The 26208-nt window shown below is 41.3% G+C and overlaps 1 protein-coding gene across 1 annotated transcript in view; it reads left to right on the forward strand.

Annotated features, from left to right (window-relative positions):
* LOC126281758 (phorbol ester/diacylglycerol-binding protein unc-13-like) overlaps positions 1-26208 on the forward strand; it is a gene marked incomplete at its 3' end in the record, with an annotated part of 634664 nt that overhangs the window by 527466 nt on the left and 80990 nt on the right. Inside the window, exon 5 of the mRNA XM_049980956.1 lies at positions 3582-3705. Coding sequence (XP_049836913.1) covers positions 3582-3705 — 124 coding nt within the window. The remainder of the gene's footprint in view (positions 1-3581; positions 3706-26208) is intronic.

Raw genomic sequence — 26208 nt, forward strand, 5'->3', positions numbered from 1 at the left:
GAGTATTTCAGACATCAATCTCGGAAAGACATCTGACAAGAGAGTTACATCATTTCCTGTAGAAACTAATTTTTCATTTAATTCGCCTGCAATGCTCAGAAAATATTGTTAATACTGTACATATATCTGATTTATCAGTAATAGAGGTGTTTTTACTACGAACTGACTTTATATCGTCAGCCTTGTGCTGCTGACCAGACACTTCCTTCTAAACTGACCATATGGTTTTAATTGTATCCTGTGAATTAGCCGTTCTATTTGCATACCACATACTCTTTGCCTTCTTAATAACATTTTTAAGCACCTTACAATGCTGTATGCAGTCGGCAACGGTATCTTGATTGTGACTACTTCCAACATTTTCATGTAATTCCCGCTTTGCCCTACATGATATTCTTATCCCACTGTTCAGCCCCTAGGTTGCCTTGTACTACTACTAGCCCATTTAGAATTATCTAATGGAAAGCATCTCTCAAAGAGCATGGGAAATGTGTCAAGGAAAGCATAATATTTGTCATGTATGTTATTGATACTATTAACATCCTGCCACTCTTGTACCTTGACCAGGTCTAATACTATCTCTATAGCCGTTGGAGTAACTTTCCTACATAGTTTGTAATTATATGTGACATTTGTTTGAGTAAAAAAGTCTTTTAGTGTTAAAATTTGTCATCATGGTCTGAAAGACCATTCACCATTTTACTAACAGCATGCCCATATAGTAATGAATAAAAAGTTGTCTATGGCTGTGCTACTGTTCTCCTGCTCCCTTGTAGAGAAAAAAACACAGCTGCATCAGATCATATGAATTTAGGAGATCTACCAACATCCTTTTTCTTCCACAATCATAAACAAAATTAATATTGGTGTCACCACATATAACTTATTTCTGATACTTCCTATAAAGTGAATCAAAAAAACTTTCTAGCTTCAGCGGGAACGCTCTGAAGTCATAATTAGGGGACCTATAAACAACAAAAATTAGAAATTTAATTTCTTTAAATACCCTGCATTCTGCATTCAAATATCTGTTCACTGCAGTGCCGTGAAACGTCTGTGGTCGTACATGGAATATTGTTACTTACGTACGTGGCTACTCCGTCACCCTGCAAGGAACTCTGAAAAATACCCAGCTAATCTGTATTCTGGCAAAGAAAGCCTCTGAATAGTAAAATTATTTAAGTAGTGCTCCGATATACCAATAATTTCAGATCCAACAAGTTTAACGAGATTAAAACGTGTCACCTAATGTACCTAACCAGGTACAGTTCCCATTCCTCCTCCATTACACTTACTCAGTATTTAATTGTGTTTTTTTGCTATTTCACAAAAACACAGTGAAAATGAGAAGTTTATTGAGTTTCTGAATATTCTTTTGTTTTTCATGATCCTTTATAAAGGTGTTCACCAGAGTCATTTTCTATTAGACGGTGACAGAGAACTATTATTTGACTATCACACTGTAAGTCAGTTCACAAGATAAATAAATGTTGTACAACGCCCGAACCTTATCCGCAGGAATCAATATGGATGTAGAAAGAGCGATCTCGTGAAATTTAACTAACTCTGTACATATATAATATCCAAAAGTATTAAATAACGGCACCGAGGGTAATACATTGAGTGTTGACTTCACAAGGCATTCGATACATATCCTTGCTGTTACCTGGTAAACAAAATAGTGTTTACGTAGATAGGTGCAATGCACATTTAAACCATGTAATATCGTATGACTGGCTTGACCTTGCCGTTTCATAAACACTAAATTTCATAGTCATTATATTTCGGACTTAGGACTTACTATGTCATTTACACTGGGAGAAACCATGATGGATGTAAGAAACTTCAAGTATAGCCGAATGAACTACTTCAGAACCGTTACTGCTCACGAAGTACAGGGTGTTAAAAGAAAGTATTCGCTGTATTGACACGTATAGTGTAGACCAAACAGGAGACAGAAATACCCAGGTAACATTTACTCTAAAATGCGTAACTGTGAGCAGTTATTCATCCTCGCTTTGTGAAACACGTCTCTTCTACTGCAACCTGCATGGTGTTACGAACGACCGACACAAAGAAGTAAATAAATGAGTGAACTAATGAAAACACATTATTCTGTTACTTTGAAAGAGCAGGGCTTTCATCGGTGTCTACTTGTTATCACACACGACCTGAACGTGGGAGCGATCGCTAAAGGAGGTCCTCGACATGGTGGTCATTCACAATGAGGCACGCTTCTATCCTATGTCTCAGGAAACCGCGCACTCTCTGAAATATTCCGAGTTGGTCACAAATGCTCTGGAAGGCATAGATAACGTGTTCCTGTAGTCTTTATCCGTCATTAACGGGACTTGCATATACCAAAGATTTAAAGTGTCCCCAAAACAAAAAATCCAATGGATTAAGATATAGGAAACAAGGGTGTGGACCTCGACAAACCGGTTGGCTATTACGTGCCTGCGGGAGGTGTTCCTGGACGTTCTGGAGAAAACGGACTGATGCTTCATCATCCATGAACGACACCTACAGCCGTTGTTGGAGTCGTACTTGCTTTAGCTGGACAAGCAAGCCGTTTGGTAGGAATTGACGATACCCTACACTATTTAACTTGATTGTAACAGCAAAGAGGTTGCAATAGAAGAGATGAGTTTCAGAGTGACGGCGGCGAACAAAGGCTTATAGCTCATAAGTTAACCATCTCCCACATCAAGTTAACTGGACATTTTGTCTTGTTTTGTTTCATACTACAACCTCTGAAATTATGTAATAATTTTTTAACTCCCTGTATATGAGCGAACTGATGGGTTCTATGAGGCTGTTTGCGACGTTATTGTTAACAGCAAATAGGCGACGCTATGCAACTGTAATGAAATAGCCGGATATATTCAGTCGTTGGCCGTTTAGTCGAGCGACTAAGATCTTGTATTTAAAGCAAATGTATTGCGCATAATATGTGGAAAGACCTAGTAATGATAGTTTACATTAGTGCCTATCAGTCACAAGAAACAGAATCAACAGAGGAATAGAATAGATCTGAAGCAGGGCTTCACGTTTTGTCCCAGGTCCATTTAGTACCTATAACAGCATCGCGTAGAAGACCATTCAATACTAATGGCCACTACAGTATGATACGGAGCATCACGGAGGGGTTTACTACAAAACATCCGATAGTGAACTTCTCAAAAAGAGTCTCACAGCTTTGTACTTCATTTCACACGTAGTTTCTGAAATGGGAACAACAGTAAACTTGTCGCAGCTGTTTTCGCTTACGAGCAGACGATCTTCCGATGCATCACTTCGACTGTGAAACATGAAAGGACGATCTCACGGCACCGGAGGTACTACTTGCCACACGCCAGAAGATAGTTTTTGCAACATAAGTGCAGATATTTTCTTTGTTGATAAACGTTGTCAGGTTGTGGACAGCCGATTACAGTAGTCAAGTGTCTACAAATTGTTAACGACAGCTCCTCGAATGTGCACCTCAGTTTGCTGTCGCAGTTTGAGCAGCAGTGTGTGTGTGTGTGTGTGTGTGTGTGTGTGTGTGTGTAAAGACTTTGTGTGTTCGCCCGCTGTTGCAGGAGGGCACGGGGCAATGGCTGTCGCTGGAGGCGGAGCTGGTGATGCGCGACGGGGAGGTGGTGGGCACGAAGAGCCCCACGGGCCACTCGCTGCTCGTCGACTGCCGCTTCGAGCTGCCGTTCGGTAAGCCACCTGCTGCTGCCGCCCCTGCCGGCGCACGCTCCTAACGCAAGCGTCGCTGCGCGACCACTGCAATTCTCATCAGGCATTGCAACACAACCGTAAACCTAATATTTGCTTCGTGGTTTCTCAAGTTCCTGTGCAGTGCTCACACTGGGGAAGGATTATTTATATAAATTTTATCATCTATGGGTGTATATGTACATTTCTATTTCGTATTTGTCTCATAGTTTTAAATTTCCTCCTCAAACGCAGTTTGTGGCAATTAAAATAAGCAACTAAACTATTTCTTTTCTGCAGTTTGTTTATCACAAAGAAGATGATTATGGCTGTTGCTTAAAGCATCAGAGATTCACTATTTTCCATCGAGCATTTGAAGTAGATCAACAATAAATTGAAGTGTAAGATTTTTACAGTTAATTTCAGTTCTGTTACGCTTTTCTTTGATTATAATTCTTGCTCCATAGTCGAACTGCCTTTGGTGCAGAAGGACTGGGTTCCATTCTGGCGCCACCTCACTTTTCTTTTAGACAGTGCAGCTGCTTCAATAAACAATGAGTGGCATCACGAGGATTCATGTACCAGCAATAATGGCTGAGAGGAGGGGGGGGGGGGGGGGAGGGACGCGATCTGGTCACTACATGCTCCACACTGCATTTCGTTTAACGATTAAATATTGCCGGCCGACGTGGCCGTGCGGTTCTAGGCGCTACAGTCTGGAACCGAGCGACCGCTACGCACACAGGTTCGAATCCTGCCTCGTGCACGCATGTGTGCGATGTCCTTATGTTCGTTAGGTTTAATTAGTTCTAAGTTCTAGGCGACTGATGACCTCAGAAGTTAAATCGCACAGTGCTCAAAGCCTTTTCAACCATTTTTGATTAACCATTTTCAGTTTCATTGCCTTCGAAAAGTTTGTTTCAAATTCAGCTATATTATAGAGTTCGCTTGTTACTTTGACTGAATGACAAATTTACTCCTTCAATTGAAATTTTCCATTTACCACGGGTCACAAAACTCAACGTTAATTTTCACGGGCGAAAACCTTAGGCATTACATTGAATGTAGCCGGCCGCGGTGGTCTCGCGGTTAAGGCGCTCAGTCCGGAACCGCGCGACTTGTACGGTCGCAGGTTCGAAACCTGCCTCGGGCATGGATGTGTGTGATGTCCTTAGGTTAGTTAGGTTTAAGTAGTTCTAAGTTCTAGGGGACTGATGACCACAGATGTTAAGTCGCATAGTGCTCAGAGCCATTTGAACTATTTTTGAACATTGAATGTAAATAAATGATTCTACGTTACTGACAATGATGGTATAGTGTAGGTTTGAATATAGTGTAGTTTTCTCCATTTAGAAAAAGGCCTAGTTCTTCGTAGTGAGATCCAAACCGTTTAAAAATTATTAGATAATGTCGTTATCCCTTCATTTGAGTGTAGTTATTCAAACTGCGTCACTTGCACTTAACTGAGCAATACAAAAGAAAAATTACGACATGTGACAATGTTGTGAAGATGGCGCGAAATGTAGAAGCGGGAGTCAGAATGTAAATGGATCTCAGAAAAGCACGAACTATGTGGTATTCACCTGGAGGGATTTCTTTGAGTGTTCATTTTTATTATTTCGGTATCTTGACTACATTACATAACTCAAGACCTTATTTACATCGTACACGCCATTGAGATAGTTAGGATATCCATGACTGGAGGTGGTTGCGTGAAATATCCCAACGTCAAAAATTTCTGTGCCGAAAGCAAAAATTACGACGGAAAGAGAATTGAGATATCAAGGAAGAGAAAAAAACGGGTGAGTTGTGTCGAAGGTATTGTACAAAAAATTGTTAGCGAGTGAAATTATTGCTTTATAGGTTATTAATAGTAAGAAGTTTATTTGTTGACGACTATTTACGATCTGGGACCAACTGTAATAGAAATTTCTGTTATGACACACTATCTGAATGATACACACTATGCGATCAAAAGTATCTGGTCACCCCTAAAAACATACGTTTCTCATATTAGGTGCATTGTGCTGCCACCTACTGCCAGGTACTCCATATCAGCTGCCTCAGTAGTCATTAGACATCGTGAGAGATCAGACTGCGGAGCTCCGTGGAACTCAGCGACTTCGAATGTTCAAATGGTTCAAATGGCTCTGAACACTATGGGACTTAATAGCGGAGATCATCAGTCCCCTAGAACTTAGAACTACTTAAACATAACTAACCTATGGACGTCACACACATCCATGCCCGAGGCTGGATTGGAAGCTGCGACCGTAGCAACAGCGCTGTTACGGACTGAAGCGCCTAGAACCGCTCGGCCACCGCGGCCGACCCACTTCGTTGTGGTCAAGTGATTGTCACTTGTGTCATATGTCTGTACGCGACATTTCCACACTCTTAAACATCCCTAGACCCACTGTTCCCGACGTGATAGTGAAGTGTGAAGGGACATGTACAGCACAAAGGCGTACAGGCTGATCTCTTCTGTTGACCGACAGAGACCGCCGACAGTTGAAGACGGCCGTAATGTGTAATAGGCAGACATCTATCCAGACCATCACACAGAAATTCCAAACTGCGTCAGGATCCACTGCAAGTACTATGACAGGCGAGAGGTGAAAAAATTTGGATTTCATGGTCGAGCGGCTGATGATAAGCCACACATCACGCCGGTAAATGCGAAACGGCGCCTCGCTTGGTGTAAGGAGCGTAATCATTAGACGATTGAACACGATTGAACAGTGGAAAAACGTTTTGTGGAGTGACGAATCACGGTACACAATGTGGCGATCCGATAGCAGGGTGTGGGTACGGCGAGTGCCCGGAGAACATCTGCCAGCGTGTGTAGTGCCAACAGTAAAATTCGGGGGCGGTGGTGTTATTGTGTGGTCGTGTTTTTCATGGAAGGGACTTGCACCACTTGTTCTTTTGTGTGGCATTATCACAGCGTAGGCCTACATTCTTGTTTTAAGCACCTACTTGTTGCCCACAGTTGAAGAGAATACGGGGATGGCGATTGCATGTGTCAACACGATCGAGCCTCTGTTCATAATGCACGGCCTGTGGCGGAGTGGTTGTATGAGAGTAACATCCCTGTAATGGACTGGCCTGCTCAGAATCCTGACCTGAATCCTACAGAACACCTTTGGGACGTTTCGGAACGCCAACTTTGTGCCGGGTCTCGCCGACCGATACCTCTCCTCAGTGCAGCACTCCGTGAAGAATGGGCTACCATTCCCCAAGAAACCTTCCAGCACCTGATTGAACGTATGCCTGCGAGAGTGGAAGCTGTCATCAAGACTAAGTTCAAAAGGTTCGAATGTGTGTGAATTCCTATGGGACCAAACTGCTAGTGTCATCGGTCCCTAGACTTACACACTACTTGAACTGACGTATGCGAAGAACAACACACACACAGCCATGCCCGGGGTAGGACTCGAACGTCTGGCTTCAGGGCCGCCCAATCAGTGACATGGCGTCTCTAACCGCGCGACCACTCCGCGCAGCAACAAGGATAAGTAAGGGTGGGTCAACACCATACTGAATTCCAGCATTACCGATGCAGGGCACTACGAACCTGTAAGTCATTTTCAGCAGATGTCCGGATACTTTTGATCACATAGTATATTTATCTACGGTTGTGAGCGGCAAGAAGACGAATCACAGTTATAGTGTCTCATAACAACTTGTTAGACTGAGCGTAACCAGGATTGTTAGCATCTTTAAACTAATAGAGACACATATACTAGAAATTAAAGAACGTTTAGATTTTGCTTATCTAGTGCGCTTTTACTATCTCACAGTGCAAGGAAGGAACGTGTTGAGTTATGGTGGCTAAAACCACGACGCGTTATACATTACAGACAGGGCCACCGTATTCAGACATTGAAAAATAACTGAGATATTCGCAGCATCCGTAATATGCTGCTCACGCGTGAAGAACTTGAACTGGTCAGCTAACGTTCAATTCCTTTTGTTATCATATCTGTATCCATGGTAAAGACAATAATATTCCCCATAGGCCTTGCAGGATTGGAATATACAAGTCCTTCAGTTAAACATGGGTCAGCGGCTCTATCATTTTGAACAACACAACAGTTTTACGGGTATTCATTTGTAATTGCTCTTTAGTAAATTATTTTTTCTCGTCATGAATATTAAGAACAAGGCAAGAATTTTTCGACATAGGTCGTAAATCAACAACCTATCTTTCTAAACTGTCATGTACACTTTTATAAAGGTTACACTGTTTACTCGAATGAATGTCATAAGGCGAATCTTTCCCGTGCGTTATGTCGTGCAAACACACACTCTTGCATGTTTCAGTGTGATTGACGGATAGAGACGTAGCCGAACTTGAGGTTAGAGACCAGGACACGGGTTTCAGCTCAGTTTGTGGTTCCGCCCACCACACATAGTTCAGTCAGAGATGTCGGAGGGCGTGTAAACATCTTGTACCGTCGGATCTTACGTAGTGCGGGCATACAGTGTTCGCACAGATTCTGGTGTAATGTTTCCGCTGCTAAGTAGGTATACAGTCTAGTAGGACAGACAGCTCAGTAGGGCACTTCCTGCCGGAGGGGAAGGGTGGCTAAGAATCATATATTTTATAAACATAGACGCTGTTAATAATCATTATGACTGATAGATACAATTAATATGTACAATTAAGGTGCAAGTACACAATTTAATTTCGCAGTACTGTTATCTCTCTTAAACCGCCATACGGTCAGTCAGACTCGACGTTTTACTTTGGGGAAGATACACTATTTCTGGACTTTATCAGCGCCTTATTGATACGAGAGATATTTTATCTGGCGCCAAAAACGTTCACCGCGCAATCACTTCCAGGAGACAGCGCCCTCCCCCCTTCCACATGCGCGCATTGTTGTAGTAGTCTATAGTCAGAAGGTTAGTGTAGTGTAACCTTGGTCTCCGTCACAATCGTTTCTCCCAACATATAACACATTCCTACAAACCAAATTGACTATCCCTTGCTACTTCACGATGTGCTCGATCGCTGCTTTTACCCTACAGTTGGTGACGTTCCCTCACCATTACTGAGCACTTCAGGAGAGCCATTGATGACAAAACTAATTCACTAGGAACGCAAGAGGAATTAAACAGCCTGAATGTCTTCGGACTTCAAGAAGGATGTAATAATATCAGTTCTATAGAAAGAAGAAGCTGACAGATCTGAACGTTACCAAACCATGAATTTAATAAGTCATGGTCGCAATCATTGACACGAATTATGTACAGAAGAGTGGAAAGAAGCCGACATCAAGGTAGATCAGTTTGAGTGGAGCAACGTAGCACAGCGCGATTCCGTAGTGACCCTCCCACTTATCTTGCTAAGAAAGTTGAAGAAAGGTAAATCAACGCATAAACCATTACTAGGTTTAGGGAAAACGTTCTACAGTATTGACTGGAACACACTTATTGAAATTTTAAAGGTACAGGGATAAAATAATGGGAGACAAAAGTTGACTACTACAGGGTGAAAAGTATTTAAACCGACAAACTCTGGGAGGTTGTAGGGGACATCAAAACAAATATTTTTCACAAATGTCATTTTTCCTATGAGGATTATTTAAATTGGTGGAAGATGTATTAAGCTCTTAATTTGTTAGAGGCCGTATTACGAGCTTCAGTTTTTAGAGGGCGTATTACGCTCTTCAGTTGAAGGCAATTGGTGTCCACCAGTGTAGTAGTTCATTGTCTCTGTTTACTAATGGAGCGATACACCTGGAGTGAGTACATTGATATGGTTGGTGCGTACTACGTAGCGCACCACAACAGACGAGCTGCACAGCGGGTTTATCAACAACATTATCCTAATCACCGTATCCCGCATCATACGACCTTTGCTGCCGGGTACCAACGTCTGCATGAGACCGGGTCATTTAGCAGATTACTTGGAAAGGGACGTCGTCGCACGGTAAGAACGCTGCAATTTGAGGAAGCTGTCTTTCAGCATATGGAGCGGGATCCTTCAATCAGCACTCGTGCAACTGCACGTAACATGGGGACGAATCAGACGAATATAAGAACAGTCCTTCGAGAGCAATTGTTACGTCCATTTCACTTACAACGTGTCCACAACCATGAACCAGTTGATTATCCACCCAGAGAACAGTTTTCGCAGTGGTATCTGGAACAGCGTGAAATGCATCCTGCATTTCTATCCTCTGTGTTTTTTACCTATGAAGCAACTTTCGGGCGTGATGGAGTCTTAAGCATGCACAATCGCATGTTTGGAGTGAGGATAACCCACAAGCCACAGTTACTAGCGCTCATCAAGTTCCGTTCTTTGTTATTGTTTGGGTCGGTGTTGTTGGGGACTACACTCCGGGAAATTGAAATAAGAACACCGTGAATTCATTGTCCCAGGAAGGGGAAACTTTATTGACACATTCGTGGGGTCAGATACATCACATGATCACACTGACAAAACCACAGGCACATAGACACAGGCAACAGAGCATGCACAATGTCGGCACTAGTACAGTGTATATCCACCTCTCGCAGCAATGCAGGCTGCTATTCTCCCATGGAGACGATCATAGAGATGCTGGATGTAGTCCTCTGGAACGGCTTCCCATGCCATTTCCACCTGGCGCCTCAGTTGGACCAGCGTTCGTGCTGGACGTGCAGACCGCGTGAGACGACGCTTCATCCAGTCCCAAAAATGCTCAATGGGGGACAGATCCGGAGATCTTGCTGGCCAGGGTAGTTGACTTACACCTTCTAGAGCACGTTGGGTGGCACGGGATACATGCGGACGTGCATTGTCCTGTTGGAACAGCAAGTTCCCTTGCCGGTCTAGGAATGGTAGAACGATGGGTTCGATGACGGTTTGGATGTACCGTGCACTATTTAGTGTCCTCTCGACGATCACCAGATGTGTACGGACATTGTAGGAGATCGCTCCCCACACCATGATGCCGGGTGTTGGCCCTGTGTGCCTCGGTCGTATGCAGTCCTGATTGTGGCGCTCACCTGCACGGCGCCAAACACGCATACGACCACCATTGGCACCAAGGCAGAAGCGACTCTCATCGCTGAAGACGACACGTCTCCATTCGTCCCTCCATTCACGCCTGTCGCGACACCACTGGAGGTGGGCTGCACGGTTTTGGGGCGTGAGCGGAAGACGGCCTAACGGTGTGCGGGACCGTAGCCCAGCTTCATGGAGACGGTTGCGAATGGTCCTCGCCGATATCCCAGGAGCAACAGTGTCCCTAATTTGCTGGGAAGTGGCGGTGCTGTCCCCTACGGCACTGCGTAGGATCCTACGGTCTTGGCTTGCATCCGTGCGTCGCTGCGGTCCGGTCCCAGGTCGACGGGCGCGTGCACCTTCCGCCGACCACTGGCGACAACATCGATGTACTGTGGAGACCTCACGTCCCACGTGTTGAGCAATTCGGCGGTACGTCCACCCGGCCTCCCGCATGCCCGCTATACGCCCTCGCTCAAAGTCCGTCAACTGCACATACGGTTCACGTCCACGCTGTCGCGGCATGCTACCAGTGTTAAAGACTGCGATGGAGCTCCGTATGCCGCGGAAAACTGGCTGACACTGACGGCGGCGGTGCACAAATGCTGCGCAGCTAGCGCCATTCGACGGCCAACACCGCGGTGCCTGGTGTGTCCGCTGTGCCGTGCGTGTGATCATTGCTTGTACAGCCCTCTCGCAGTGTCCGGAGCAAGTATGGTGGGTCTGACACACCGGTGTCAATGTGTTATTTTTTCCATTTCCAGGAGTGTATTTAATTGGGCCGTATCTGCTACCTAGGTCATTAAATGGCAGGCACTATTACAATTTTCTTGCCAGAGCGGTGACAGAATTGCTGGAAGACGTCCCTCTCCCTACAAGACACGTGGTTCCAACATGACGGGGCGCCGGCACATCTCAGTCGTCGTGTGCGTCCATTCCTGGACCAATTGTTCCCAGTAACGTGGATTGGCAGAGGTGGTCCTGTACCATGGTCTGCTCGATCCCCATATATGTCCCCTCTGGACCTTTTTGTGTGGTGAGAGATGAGCAACCTTATTTACGCAAACCCTGTTGCATCAGAAGAGGATCTGGTTGCCCCGATAGTAGCAGCAGCAGCAGGAACAATTCAGGACACTCCCGGGGTTTTTGCCCATGTCAGACAAAACATGATCCGACGGTGTAACCTTTGATTTGTGTCAATGCAGGGATTTTTGAAAATCTTCTGAATTGGGCTGTATTAATGTGCTGTCTCTTGGTAATAAAAAAATGTAAAAGTGTTTGTTGGTTTAATTAATTTGCCGCCAGCGAAATCTTCCTCTAAAAAATGGTTCAAATGGTTCTGAGCACTATGGGACGTAACATCTGACGTCATCAGTCCCCTAGAACTTAGATCTACTTAAACGTAACTAACCCAACGACATCACACACATCCATGCCCGAGGCAGGATTCTAACCAGCGACCGTAGCAGTCCCGCGGTTCCGGACTGAAGCGCTTAGAACCGCTCGGCCACCGTGGCCGGCAACTTCCTCTATCGGTTTAAATGCTCCTCATAGGCAAAAATGACATTAGGAAAAATATTTGTGTTGATGTGCCCTACAACCTCCCAGAGTTTGTCGGTTTAAATACTTTTCACCCTGTATAGGGAGACAAATGTTGACTACCATAGGAGACAGTATAATGGAAAAGAGACAGACTGAAAAAAGAGTAAGCACATTGTTTATTATTTCAAGAGAAATAGCCATAAATGTTAATCCATATTACTCATTCTGAGACCAGACGGTCAGTGCCTTCATGCAAAAATATTAGCGGTTCCCTACGGAACTACGTCGTACTAACAAGAGCACTCGTTCGTCCGTAGCAAATATACGGCCACTCATGTCTTTCTTCGGGGCTCCAGTAATATGTAATTCGCTTGGAGTCAGATCGGAAGGATACCTAAGGGCTTCTCAGCCAAGCTTCTGCAGCGTACTCGAAACACCCTCATCAACGTATAGAAGGACTCTTAAATATCCTCTGTTAGGCCTCGATCGCTCCCATGCGAATTCCCTGTTTTGGAGCCGTAAAGAAAGACATTTGGTGCTTCTGAATGCAGTCATAGGTGCATTGCAGCCGAAAACATGTCTAAAAGAAGGCATTCACCGTCTGCTCTCAGACTGGGACTAATCTGTTAAGAGTTATCCGCAAACACGTTTCAAATAATACACAGTTTACTTACTTTTTTCTCCATCTGTCTCGTTTTCATTTAACTGTCCCTTACACTTCTAAAGAAATCATACTGTAGTACGAGACCTGAAGGACACGAAAGGGAAGCAATAATTCAGAAGGGAGTGAGCCAGGGTTGTAACCTATCCCAGACGTTATTCAATCTGTAAACAGGTGAAAAAATAAAAACTTCTCGATTTACGGATGACATAATAAGCCTGTCAGAGACGTCAGACTACTTGAAAGAGTAGTTAAACTGAAAGGATAGTATCTTGAAAAGATGTTATAAAACGTATATTAATAAAAGTAAACAAAGGTAGTGGAATTTAGCTGAATTCAATCACCCTGATGAGTGAACAGAATCTCTAATAGCGACTGGCAGTAGCAAGAAAGGTACTGCTGAAGAAGAGAAATTCGTTAACAATGAATATTAATTCAATTCTGAAATAGTGTTTGTTCGAATTATTTGTCTGGGGTTTAAGTTTGTGCAGTAGTAAAACGTGGGCACTAAACAATCATATAAGAAGAGAGTAGAAGATTTAGAAATGTGGTGCGACATTAGAATTTTGAAGGTTAGGTATGTAGATGAAACAACAAGCGAGGAAGTATTCAGTTGAATTGGGGAGGAAAGAAATAAATAACACAAAACAACTAAAAGAACGGATCGATTGAATGGACAATTCGTCAATCCTCTTTGACAAGGCCCCCGGAGTAGACAACATTCCATTGGAACTACTGACTGCCTTAAGAGAGCCAGTCCTGACAAAACTGTACCATCTGGTGAGCAAGATGTATGAAACATGCGAAATACCCTCAGACTTCAAGAAGAATATAATAATTCCAATTCCAAAGAAAACAGGTGTTGACAGATTTGAAAATTACCGAACAATCAGTTTAATAAGCCACAGCTGCAAAATACTAACTCGAATTCTTTACAGACGAATGGAAAAACTAGTGGAAGCCGACCTCGGGGAAGATCAGTTTGGATTCCGTAGAAATACTGGAACACGTGAGGCAATACTGACCTTACGACTTATCTTAGAAGAAAGATTAAGAAAAGACAAACCTACGTTTCTAGCATTTGTAGACTTATAGAAAGCTTTTGACAATGTTGACTGGAATACTCTCTTTCAAATTCTAAAGGTGGCAGGGGTAAAATACAGGGAGCGAAAGGCTATTTACAATTTGTACAGAAACCAGATGGCAGTTCTAAGAGCCGAGGGCCATGAAAGGGAAGCAGTGGTTGGGAAGGGAGTGAGACAGGGTTGCAGCCTCTCCTCGATGTTATTCAATCTGTATATTGAGCAAGCAGTAAAGGAAACAAAAGAAAAATTCGGAGTAGGTATTAAAACCCATGGAGAAGAAATAAAAACTTTGAGGTTCGCCGATGACATTGTAACTCTGTCAGAGACAGCAAAGGACTTGGAAGAGCAGTTGAACGGAATGGATGGTGTCTTGAAAGGATGATATAAGATGAACATCAACAAAAGCAAAACGAGGATAATGGAATGTTGTCGAATTAAGTCGGGTGATTTTGAGGGGAATAGATTAGGAAATAAGACACTTAAAGTAGTAAAGGAGTTTTGCTATTTGGGGAGCAAAATAACTCATGATGGTCGAAGTAGAGAGGATATAAAATGTAGACTGGCAATGGCAAGGAAAGTGTTTCTGAAGAAGAAAAATTTGTTAACATCGAGTATAGATTTAATTCTCAGGAAGTCATTTCTGAAAGTATTTGTATGGAGTGTAGCCATGTATGGAAGTGAAACAAGGACGATAAATAGTTTGGACAAGAAGAGAATACAAGCTTTCGAAATGTTGTGCTACAGAAGAATGCTGGAGATTAGATGGGTAGATCACATAACTAATGAGGAAGTATTGGATAGGATTGGGGAGAAGAGAAGTTTGTGACACAACTTGACCAGAAGAAGGGATCGGTTGGTAGGACATGTTCTGAGGCATCAAGTGATTACCTATTTAGTATTGGAGGGCAGCGTGGAGGGTAAAAATCGTAGAGGGAGACCAAGAGATGGATACACTAAGCAGATTCAAAATGATGTAGGTTGCAGTAGGTACTGGGAGATGAAGAAGCTTGCACAGGATAGAGTAGCATGGAGAGCTGCATCAAACCAGTCCCAGGGCTGAAGACAACAACAACAACAACAACTTTGACAAGGATTTTGTTTTTCCTTTGCCATTTGTTCACTTTTAATTTCCATAGCTTAACTTTCAGATAGGACTGCCATCCTTCTATTCATTTCTTTTTCGTAGTCAGCTACTTTAGTACAATTACCGCTAGCAGTCGAAAATCATTTAATACCACACTTCCTTTCCAGAGGTCTGGGACTTCGATTACTTGCTTTATAACAAACTGCTGGATAAGATGGACAATGATAGATTGAGAAAGTGGAAGATACTCAGTTTCTTGATATTTTCCTTTATTGTTACTTTCCTTCCTAATTCATTAAAAAATGTTCCACAATTACACTCAAATGCAACAGTTTCCAATTCAACAAGCTCTCGAAATTACAGAACAGATATTTTTCACTCGGCAGCGTAGTGTGCGCTGTTTCGAAACTTCCCAGCAGCTGAAAACAGTGTGCAACGTGTCAACCAAGAAAACCATGCAGGCACGACTCACTACCAGTCCTCCCAGCTATACCTCTCTTCTGCCTATCGAACTTCGATTCCAACCTACTTGGACACACCATCTAACTAAAAGTGGGAATACGTTCTGTAACTCGTGACCTGAGAAATTTATCTCTTTACTGTGTGTTTTAATTTATAGTGTATGATCCAATAAGAAAAAGAATTGAAAATTTTCTCAAATGTGTTGTGAACTGCTTTGTCTCGGATGTGGAAATAAAACAGATTAGAGAGCAGTTGATGCCCGAATTTGCTGCACATGATATCCAGCATCATTTAAGGTGCATCAAATATTTCTCTATATTATTTCTTTCTTTTAGATGAATCATTTAAAAAGACAATTCTCTGGCTTTCTTCATTTTTTCCTTTTGTTTCAAATTTTGTCCAGGAAGGATGAAATGAAATCTATTTATACATAGCTTGATACTCTATTATAATTAAGGCTATATCAAATCAATAATTAAGTTTTTCTTAGTAACTCTGATTGATTTTGAGCAATTAAATTTTTCTTGCCAAAACTAGACCTAATGCTGCTCAATTTTATACCCCATTTTTGTATGTTATACACTTCATTTGGCTATGAATTAAGACAAAAATCCATTTTTTGATTCCAAGGAAGCCGTATTTTCACTCCACTCAGGCATTAGACGACTCAGTTTTTTTTGTACAAGTACAGTGATAAATAAATTCATGATAACAGGTAAGTAACATATCCATATCAGCAGGAAACTAAGTTAAGAAGCAAGGCCATTAAATATGAAACAATATAATTCCTGTAATGAAAACACTTTTAATGAAAGAAATTAATCATCAGACAGAAAAGAACATGGGAAAATATTTTATGATTCAGTAAGAGAAAAAGGTGGTTTTATTAGTGAATGAAAATTATAATTGAGAAGAGGTTTTTATTTTCAAAATTTGAATCTGTCCAAAGTCAGATTTTATGCCCCAATGTACATACAGGGTGTTTCAAAAATGACCAGTATATTTGAAACGGCAATACAAACTAAACGAGCAGCGATAGAAATACACCGTTTGTTGCAATATGCTTGGGACAATAGTATATTTTCAGGCAGACAAACTTTCGAAATTACAGTAGTTACAATTGTCAACAACAGATGGCGCTGCGGTCTAGGAAACTCTATAGTACGATATTTTCCACATATCCACCATGCATAGCAATAATATGGCGTTGTCTCTAAATGAAATTACCCGAAACCTTTGACAATGTGTCTGGCGGAATGGCTTCACATGCAGATGAGATGTACTGCTTCAGCTGTTCAATTGTTTCTGGATTCTGGCGGAACACCTGGTCTTTCAAGTCTCCCCACAGAAAGAAGTCACAGGGGTTCTTGTCTGGCGAATAGGGAGGCCAATCCACGTCGCCTCCTTTATGTTTCGGATAGCCCAAAGCAATCACACGATCATCGAAATATTCATTCAGGAAATTAAAGACGTCGGCCGTGTGATGTGCCCGGGCACCATCTTGCATAAACCACGAGATGTTCGCAGTGTCGTCTAAGGCAGTTTGTACCGCCACAAATTCACGAAGAATTTCCAGATAGCGTGATGCAGTAATCGTTTCGGATCTGAAAAATGGGCCAATGATTCCTTTGGAAGAAATGGCGGCCCAGACCAGTACTTTTTGAGGATGCAGGGACGATGGGACTGCAACATGGGGCTTTTCGGTTCCCCATATGCGCCAGTTCTGTTTATTGACGAAGCTGTCCAGGCAAAAATAAGCTTCGTCAGTAAACCAAATGCTGCCCACATGCATATTGCCGTCATCAATCTTGTGCACTATATCGCTAGCGAATGTCTCTCGTGCAGCAATGGTAGCGGCGCTGAGGGGTTGCCGCGTTTGAATTTTGTATGGACAGAGATGTAAACTCTGGCGCATGAGACGATACGTGGACGTTGGCGTCATTTGGACCGCAGCTGCAACATGGCGAACGTAAACCTGAGGCCGCTGTTGGATCACATGCTGCACTAGCTGCGCGTTGCCCTCTGTGGTTGCCGTACGTGGTCGCCCTACCTTTCCAGCACGTTCATCCGTCACGGTCCCAGTCTGTTGAAATTTTTCAAACAGATCCTTTATTGTATCGCTTTTCGGTCCTTTGGTTACATTAAACCTCCGTTGAAAACTTCGGCTTGTTGCAACAACACTGTGTTCTAGGGGGTGGAATTCCAACACCAGAAAAATCCTCTGTTCTAAGGAGTAAACCATGTTGTCCACAGCACACTTGCACGTTGTGAACAGCACACGCTTACAGCAGAAAGACGACGTACAGAATGGAGCACCCACAGACTCCGTTGTCTTCTATATCTTTCACATCACTTGCAGCGCCATCTGTTGTTGAAAATTGTAACTACTGTAATTTCGAAAGTTTGTCCGCCTGAAAATGTACTGTTGTCCCAAGCATATTGCAACAAACGGTGTATTTCTATCGCTGCTCGTTTAGTTTTTATTGCCGTTTGAAATATACCGGTCATTTTTGAAACACCCTGTAGATTTACGGAAGTATGCCAAATAGACAAAACTGGCCTCAAGACCAATGCTGGTTTGAATCCTAGACCAGTTTACTATCTGTGATCCTGTGAGAAGTGATATGCCCTTACCTTCTTGTGACCTTTGAACTGACATATACAGTCTGTGACAGGATGCCCACGATTTAATCCAGATTTCAAATAACTATGCAGCATATCATTTTTCGCATTAACAAAGAAGTGCCACAGGTGAATGAATTGATAAGTGAGAAAAGATATCCTTGAACTGACTGGAGATAAAACAGTGGAGTTTAGGGTTTGTAGTTAGGCATTTATCAGATCACCCATTAAGCTACAACAAATCGAAGTAACTAGTTCATATTGTTCAGTTCAGCTGTGGCTGACAGAGGGCAAAATACCACACCTGTGGTTTCAATATCAAAATAATGTACAGTCTTACCTGAGAGCTGAAATATATTTTTGAACTTTTGATAATTTGAATTATGATTCAAAAATATTTGCTTGTCTGAGTTGTACATCGTTTTAGATTTCGACTGTTGAGCGAGTTGTTGTTATGGTCCCTTGAGTGTTTGCATCGAAAATTGGTACTTCCATGATTATTTCTTGATTGCAAATACATATCCCATTATTAATTGAAATTTTGGTTTGCAAGGGATACGGTTATTCCACACATTGAACAGAGTCAGTATTTTCTTATGTAACTGCAGAGTCTCTCTGGCATAAAACAGGTGTTATTATTTTTTCTTTGCTCTGTTGCACTATAATACTTCCAATTGATTTCATGCCCTCTTACCACTATTCCCGATTGTTATCAATATTCTAGCTTTTTGTGCATTTCGTACTCACTGCCATAGAGAAATTTAAATTCAATCTCTAACTTTATTATTTTTAAAATTTCTGCTAATCCTGGTAGTGTAAAGATCAAATATGTTTTGACACATATCTCATGAAGTTGTTCTGTATCTTGTAAAAATTGCCTGTGTACTTGATTCCTCATATATTAATTTAATGTCACTTCATTGACTTTCTTGCGTATTCACCTACGCAATTTTAAGGTTTTCGGCACTGTATGCTACAATTTTGACTAACTACAATTGTGGTTTACAGTCAAAAACGACTTCTTCAATTTCGTGCTAAATATGGTTCAAATGACTCTGAGCACTATGGTCATCAGTCCCCTAGAACTTAGAACTACTTAAACCTAACTAACCTAAGGACAACACACAACACCTAGCCATCACGAGGCAGAGAAAATCCCTGACCCCGCCGTGAATCGAACCCAGGAACCCGGGCGCAGGAAGCGAGAACGCTACCGCACGACCACGAGATGCGGGCTCAATTTCGTGCTAAAGATTGAGAACAGTGACATTCTTTTTACTGTCAGAAACCAGTCTCAACGTTTTACTTGGGTTCTTAATAGACCTATTATAGCGATTCTATGCCTGTTTTGTCATACACCACATTATAGTACAAAATTGGCCTAATAGAAACAACAAAAACAATTAGTATCATTCACCAGATAAAAGTACACCAAAAATACTACATCAATTTCAATATTAAAAAGATGAATTGCCAATTTCATATTGATATCCCTTCGTGAAATATACCATTTTATAAACATTGGTGTCTGAAAAAATTGGAAATAATATATTTGAAATTGAAAATGTTCCATGCTTCCCAGCTAATTTTTAATCTTAACAAATGGAGGTGAGCCTGTACTTGCATTATAACCGTCTAAAGATTTCATGTTATTTCGTTTCTACACAATACCAAAAGATATGCCCATTGGAAATAGATGAGAAACAGCGAACACTACTTTTAAGTATACAGTAATAAATGTTTAAAACTAAAATACAAATATATGTGAGTAATATAAGTTCAAAATAGTAACAAATAATCTCTGTCATTGTAACAATATCTCAAACAGAACATAGAGAGACGAAAGTTCAGGTCAAAAAATGGGTGCTGAAAGTCTAGACAAAACTGAATAAAATCAATTGAGTTACCTCATTAACACTCTCACTGCCAATTCCATCGACTGATGGGATTTAAAAATTTCAGGTGACAGAGTATGATTTTGACCATTTTTAAAAAGAAAATAACATAGACTGACAGACTTGATTGTTTTTCATTGTCTTTTGAGAAATGTGTAGTTTCTGAAACAGCAATAAAAGTAGCAGGCATTCTAAGGAACAGAAAGGTTTTGTGTGTTGAGCAGTCGAGTGTTCCATAGGTGAAAGCTATGAAGCTATTAGAAACAAGAATGTCCTCATTTGAGCTTTCTTTTTGCTTCCAATCTTTTTACTAACGCATTTAGAGAAATAATGACATTTGGACTATCAGTACTATGAAGTTTAAGGAATTCAAGGATTAAATAAACAATTGAAGAAACTGAATATAAAACTTAGTTACAAATTGCAAATAAATGATTTGCTTAAGTCAATTGACAAACATCACTTCATTATTACATTTAAAGTCAAATGATAGTTATGTACACTCGAAAGGTCTACCACTTTATAATTTAAGTATAAGGAAGAGTTTTCTTCACTGACTAGAAATGTGCATTATTAAACCTGTAATAAATTTGATCTATCAAGAAGATAATTCAATGTAACTGCAAGCATTTAATTTACAAAACTTAGAATTGTTTGAATAACCATCACTTTTCCTCAATTTAGACATATGTGGCGAATATAGTGACTCTCATATTTATAACATGATGGGATTTGATATAAACTTGCTTTCTAAATTTATATTAACAAGTAAAAATTCTGAATTGAGTAACATTAAAGGGGGGAAAAGGCTACTTGAAAAATGGAACCAACTGGTGAATGTAAGAAAATAGCCTCCTAATGAAGACATCTTTACCTAATTTTAAATAAAAAAAGAGACTGAAGTAACATTTAAAATATTTCTCTAGGGAAAAGCAGATAAATTGAGGCTTTAGAACAAAGAACACAAACTTATACACCAAAATCACATATATAAAATTTTACAATTTTTAGAGGTTTTGGAGGTTCCTAAAACCACAGATATATCTCAACTTAACCTTAAAAAATCTTGTAAAGTGATATTATGGAAATATTTTCAGTCTGTATTCTGGAATATAAAATACTGTAACAAACTTCATAAAAACCTTGTAATACATAAAATTTATTGCAGTGATTGAAAATATTTAGGCGATTGAAAAGTTATTTCAGTTTGTGTTAAAGCTCACTGACAATCAGAGAAATAATTATTTAAAAACTAATCTGAATGTGTAGCACACTTGTTCTTTAAGGAACTTGGATGGTAAACTAAAAACGTACATGTGTTTCTGTCCAGCAAAGTAAGCAATTTGAAAATTATGTTTGTTCCACTTAGATTTGTGACTTCATTTTTATAGTACTTTGTTTCAAATTTATCGAATGATCAGCTGAATAATTTAAAAGTGTTTGTCATAGAGAATAAGGCAGTTTCAGTACTCTGTAGAAATATTTTACCTTACAGAAATGGTAATTGTAAAAGATTTAGAGACATAGTTATCACTAAAATAACAGGTCGGCATGATAATAAATAAATGTGTGGTAAAAGATAAAGATTATCAACATAGAGAGCTTGATGGGCAAGATTTAGTTTCAAAATCTTCAGGAATAGCTTCGGCTTGTATCAGACAACAGATACATGACTGTACAATGATTAATATCTTTAAATATGTATTAAAATGTAGCAATATTATGAAAAGGATAGTTGCTACTTACCATATAGCGGAAATGCTGAGTCGCAGGTAGGCACAGAAAAAAGACTGTCACTAATAAAGCTTTCACCCATTGAGGCTTTCATTGACTGTAGACGTCGGACGTGCGAGTGCACACACGCAGAAACACACAGACACATGACTACTGAAAAAACACTGAGCACCAGCAACAGTGCATGATGGGAGTGGCTACTGGGTGGGGGTAAGGAAGAGGCTGGGGTGGGAAGAAGGTTCAGATAGTATGGTAGGGGTGGCAGTGTAGTGCTACAGGTTTCACAGAGGGCAGGGGGGAGGTGGGGAGGGGATAAGTAGTACAAAAGGAGATAAGTAAAAATATTGCGTGTGGTGATGCAATGATGGCTGTATACTGCTGGAATGGGAACAGGGAAAGGGCTGGCTGGGTGAGGACAGTAACAGAGGTTGAGTCCAGGAGGGTTATGGTAATGTAGGATGTATTGCAAGGGACGCTTCCTTCTGCGCAATTCAGAAAAGCTTGTGTTCGTAGGATGGATCCCTGTGGCACAGTCTGTGAAACATTGAAATGAGGAAAGTCATGTTTGGCAGCGTGTCTAGCAACAGGATGTTGCACAATGCCACCTCAATAACCTATCCATCCTGCTCACTTCCTACTCCTGCCTTTAAGTACCACTGTCCACTACCTCTACAATAACCTCCAAACCTCCCCTATGTCCCCTCATGGCTGGTAATCCCAGCAAACTACTACACTCACCCCACCCTCCAAAACTGCTTCCCTCCACCACACAGATTCCAGAACATAAAAAGGCCTATAACACAGTCATGAACCTTTCCTCCAGAAGCCTTAGCCCCTCACTAATATAACTCTTTTCCAACAGCCCGATCTTTTGTCCCACTCTCAAATTCAACCATGCAAGACTTGCTATAGTTCTCTCCTTCTCCTTGCCCCATCAGTAGAAACATTTTCTCACACCACCCTACCACTCAGACTCAACCAAAGACAAACATTAAACCCTGCCTAACACATTTCTGTCCCCCAGCCAATTGTGATCCACACCAGTGCCCCCAAATCACGCCTTGTTAACTCTCTGGAATTTCTTAACCCTCGAATCTTACCTCACCATCATTCCCCAAACCCCTCAACATGGGAACTAACCTTACATCCACAGAATGAACCGCAGTCCACCATCTAAAAACTGATTCCGACCTCATAATGCTACCTGCAGGCAAAGGCTGCACCACTGTTCTTTTAAACTGCAAGAATTACCTGGCAGAAGAACTCTGCCAGCTGTCAGGTACTTCAGACCTTGCCATGGCGACTCTATTCCAGAAGTGCAGCAGGATCTCCAGTCATTACTCAAATCCTTAGGCCCATCTTAGTACCTCTTCTCAGAGTCCATCTCTCTACTCACCCCTACCACTCCCCACATGCTTCCTAAAGTCCATAAACCTAACCACTCAGGATGCCCCATTGTGGCCAGTTACTGTGCCACCACTGAGAGAATCTGCTCTCATAGATCAACACATTCAACCTCTTACCTACACTTCTACATAAAAGATACCAAGCATTTCCTCCATCCATTTTCCACAGTTTATGTCCCTTTCCCACAAGGTGCCCTGCTCATCGCTCTTGATGCCACCTCCCTTTACACTAACATTCCTAATGTGCATTTCCTTACCACTATTGAGCACTACCTTTCCCAACACCCAACACATTCCAAACCATCAATCCCTTTCCTAGTTGTGATGACCATCTACATCCTCATCCACAATTGCTTCTCCTTTGAAGGCGTTACCTACAAACAAATCTGGGGTGCAGCTATGCCACCAAGCCACTTTCCTAGATGCTGATCTCCACCTCAAAGATGGCTACATCAGTACCTCTATCCACATCACACCTACTAACCACCCTTCTGTACAACCTAGCCACCCAGGGGTCATCGAATCTGCAGTGACAAGAAGTCCCTCTCAAAATATACTGAGGATCCCACTGAAGCCTTCACAGACTGTAATTATCCTACCAACTCTTTACATAATCAAATCTCCCATGCCTTATCTTTCTAGTCTCCCACCACCTCCCAAAGTCCCACTGTCAGTCCACAGAGGAGCATTCCCCTCATAACTCAGCACCACACAGGACCAGAGCAACTGAATTACATTCTCTTCCAGGGTTTCTATTACCTCTCGTCATGCCCTGAAATAAGAAATGTCGTGCCCACTATTCTTCCCACGCCTCCCACTGTGGTATTCCGCCGTCCACCAAACCTACACAATATACTCGTCCATCCTTACACAAATCCTCCTCCCAACCCCTTACCTCATGGCTCATACCACTGTAAAGGACCTAGGTGCGAGACCTGCCCTAAACAGCATCCCACCATAACCCACTCCAGTACAATTACTAACATCTCTTATCCCATCAAAGCCACGGCTACCTGTGAAACAGTCATGTGATCTACAAGCCAAGCTCCAGCCAGTGTGCTGCATTTAACGTGGGTATGGCAACGAACAAGCTGTCTGTCCACATAAGTGGCAACTGACAAACTGTGGCCAAGAAACAAGTTGACAATCCTGATGCTGAACACGCTGCCAAACATGACATCCTTCATCTCAATGACTGCTTTACAGCCTGTGTCATGTGGATCCCTACCACCAACATCAGCTTTCCTGCCCCTTCCCTGTTCCCATTTCAGCACTACACAGCCATCATTCCACCATCACACCCAATCTTTTTACTTCTCTTCTTTTCTACTACTTACTTCCCCTTCCCCTACACCTCACCTCTCCTCTGCCCCCCGTCTAACCTGCAGCACTTCAATGTCTGCCAGTCTGCCACCCTCAGCATACTATGTGTCCCCCTCCCTGCCCCATTCTCGTTCTCATCCCCTCCCTGTCGCCAGTACCATCATGCACTGGTGCTGCTCACAGTGAGGTTTCAGTTGCCAGAGACTGCAGTCATGTGTTTGAATTGCATTTGTGTGTGTGTGTGTGTGTGTGTGTGTGTGTGTGTGTGTGTGTGTTGTCTATTGCTGACAAAGGTCTCAATGTCTGAAAGCTTTATTTGTGACACTTTCTTGTGCCTGTCTGCAAGTCAGCAGCTCCACTATACGGTGAGTAGCAACTTTCCTTCTCATAATTTTATTAAAATGTGGATCAGGTGCAACTTGATATCACAGACCACCTAGAGGGTTGTGACATGCAGTGGTCAAAAGTCAGTAAACTGTCCTTCAAAATTCAGCCCTACAGATGAAACTGACATAATTCCATACAGTTGTCTATTGTACTCAATAGTACTTATTGAGAAAGGATGATGTGCTGAACACTGATTTGAGAAACAGAGAGAAACGGATTTTAAGAAAAATGCTCATGTTAAGAGAATGTTGCGTCGGTTCTTGGCAGAACAACATTATAATAAATGAAAACCACCAGTCTGCTTCTGTAGTATTGTAGAACAAAAGCTTTTCATTTACTAGAAATGTTCACAATGATGAACAATTTTATACTTAGGAAATTTATAAAAAAAAGTAAATAGCATGAAAATATAATATTAATATATTGGACAAAGTGTGAGACACTACGTTTGTAGAAACTATAAAGACAATATGGAATGTTATCTTATAGATACCAAGTATTACATTTATAAGACAAAAATTGTAGGCTTGCAGGATAGATAATACACACATTTGTGACACAAGTGATTTTCAAGGATTATAAGGATCATAATAACTCATGGGCGAATATGGCAGTATTAAAAGAAGTTGTAAAAGAATTTAAACATCGAACTATTTCAAAATTTTAGGATTAATATACAAAATGGACGTTCATGCAATAGAGAAAAAAGAGAATAAAGTTATGAAGAAACATATAGTGAAACCAATTTTGTTGCCATTGTCTGTGTTGAAGGCAAGTGATCTATCACAATATTTATATTAAGAGTTGAAAGTCCTCAAAGTCTAAATAACAAATACATTTTTATTTTGATTATTAGTTTCAGCTACAGACAAACCATCTTCAAATCTAACATATAAAATTGTATGTGAGAACACCACTTATAGGCATCACATGAAAAATCCAAAATATGACACTATACATAAAATTCTAGTAAACTTTACAACAATATAGAAAAGTAGTTACAGAATAAATACCATGTAAATGTTCTTCATTAGTGCAGTTGCAATGATGGCTCAACACATCGTTAAAATCTTTTTTAAAATTGATAAAATCCATACAGAGCATGTAGATAAAATAACTTTAGATCGTCCATAAGAAATCAAGTAGAATGATCGTCATAAAATTGAAAAAAAAAAGATTATGATCAGGTAAGGGCAGTAAAAGTAAGAGAATATTTACAGAATTCTGTACCATCCACTAGAATGAATATATATGTAGAAGGTATCATCTTACCTGAGGCATCATGCGATTAAAACTTAGTAACTG

This window comes from Schistocerca gregaria, chromosome 7 (assembly GCF_023897955.1).
Source record: "Schistocerca gregaria isolate iqSchGreg1 chromosome 7, iqSchGreg1.2, whole genome shotgun sequence".
NCBI classification, from domain to species: Eukaryota; Metazoa; Arthropoda; class Insecta; order Orthoptera; family Acrididae; genus Schistocerca; species Schistocerca gregaria.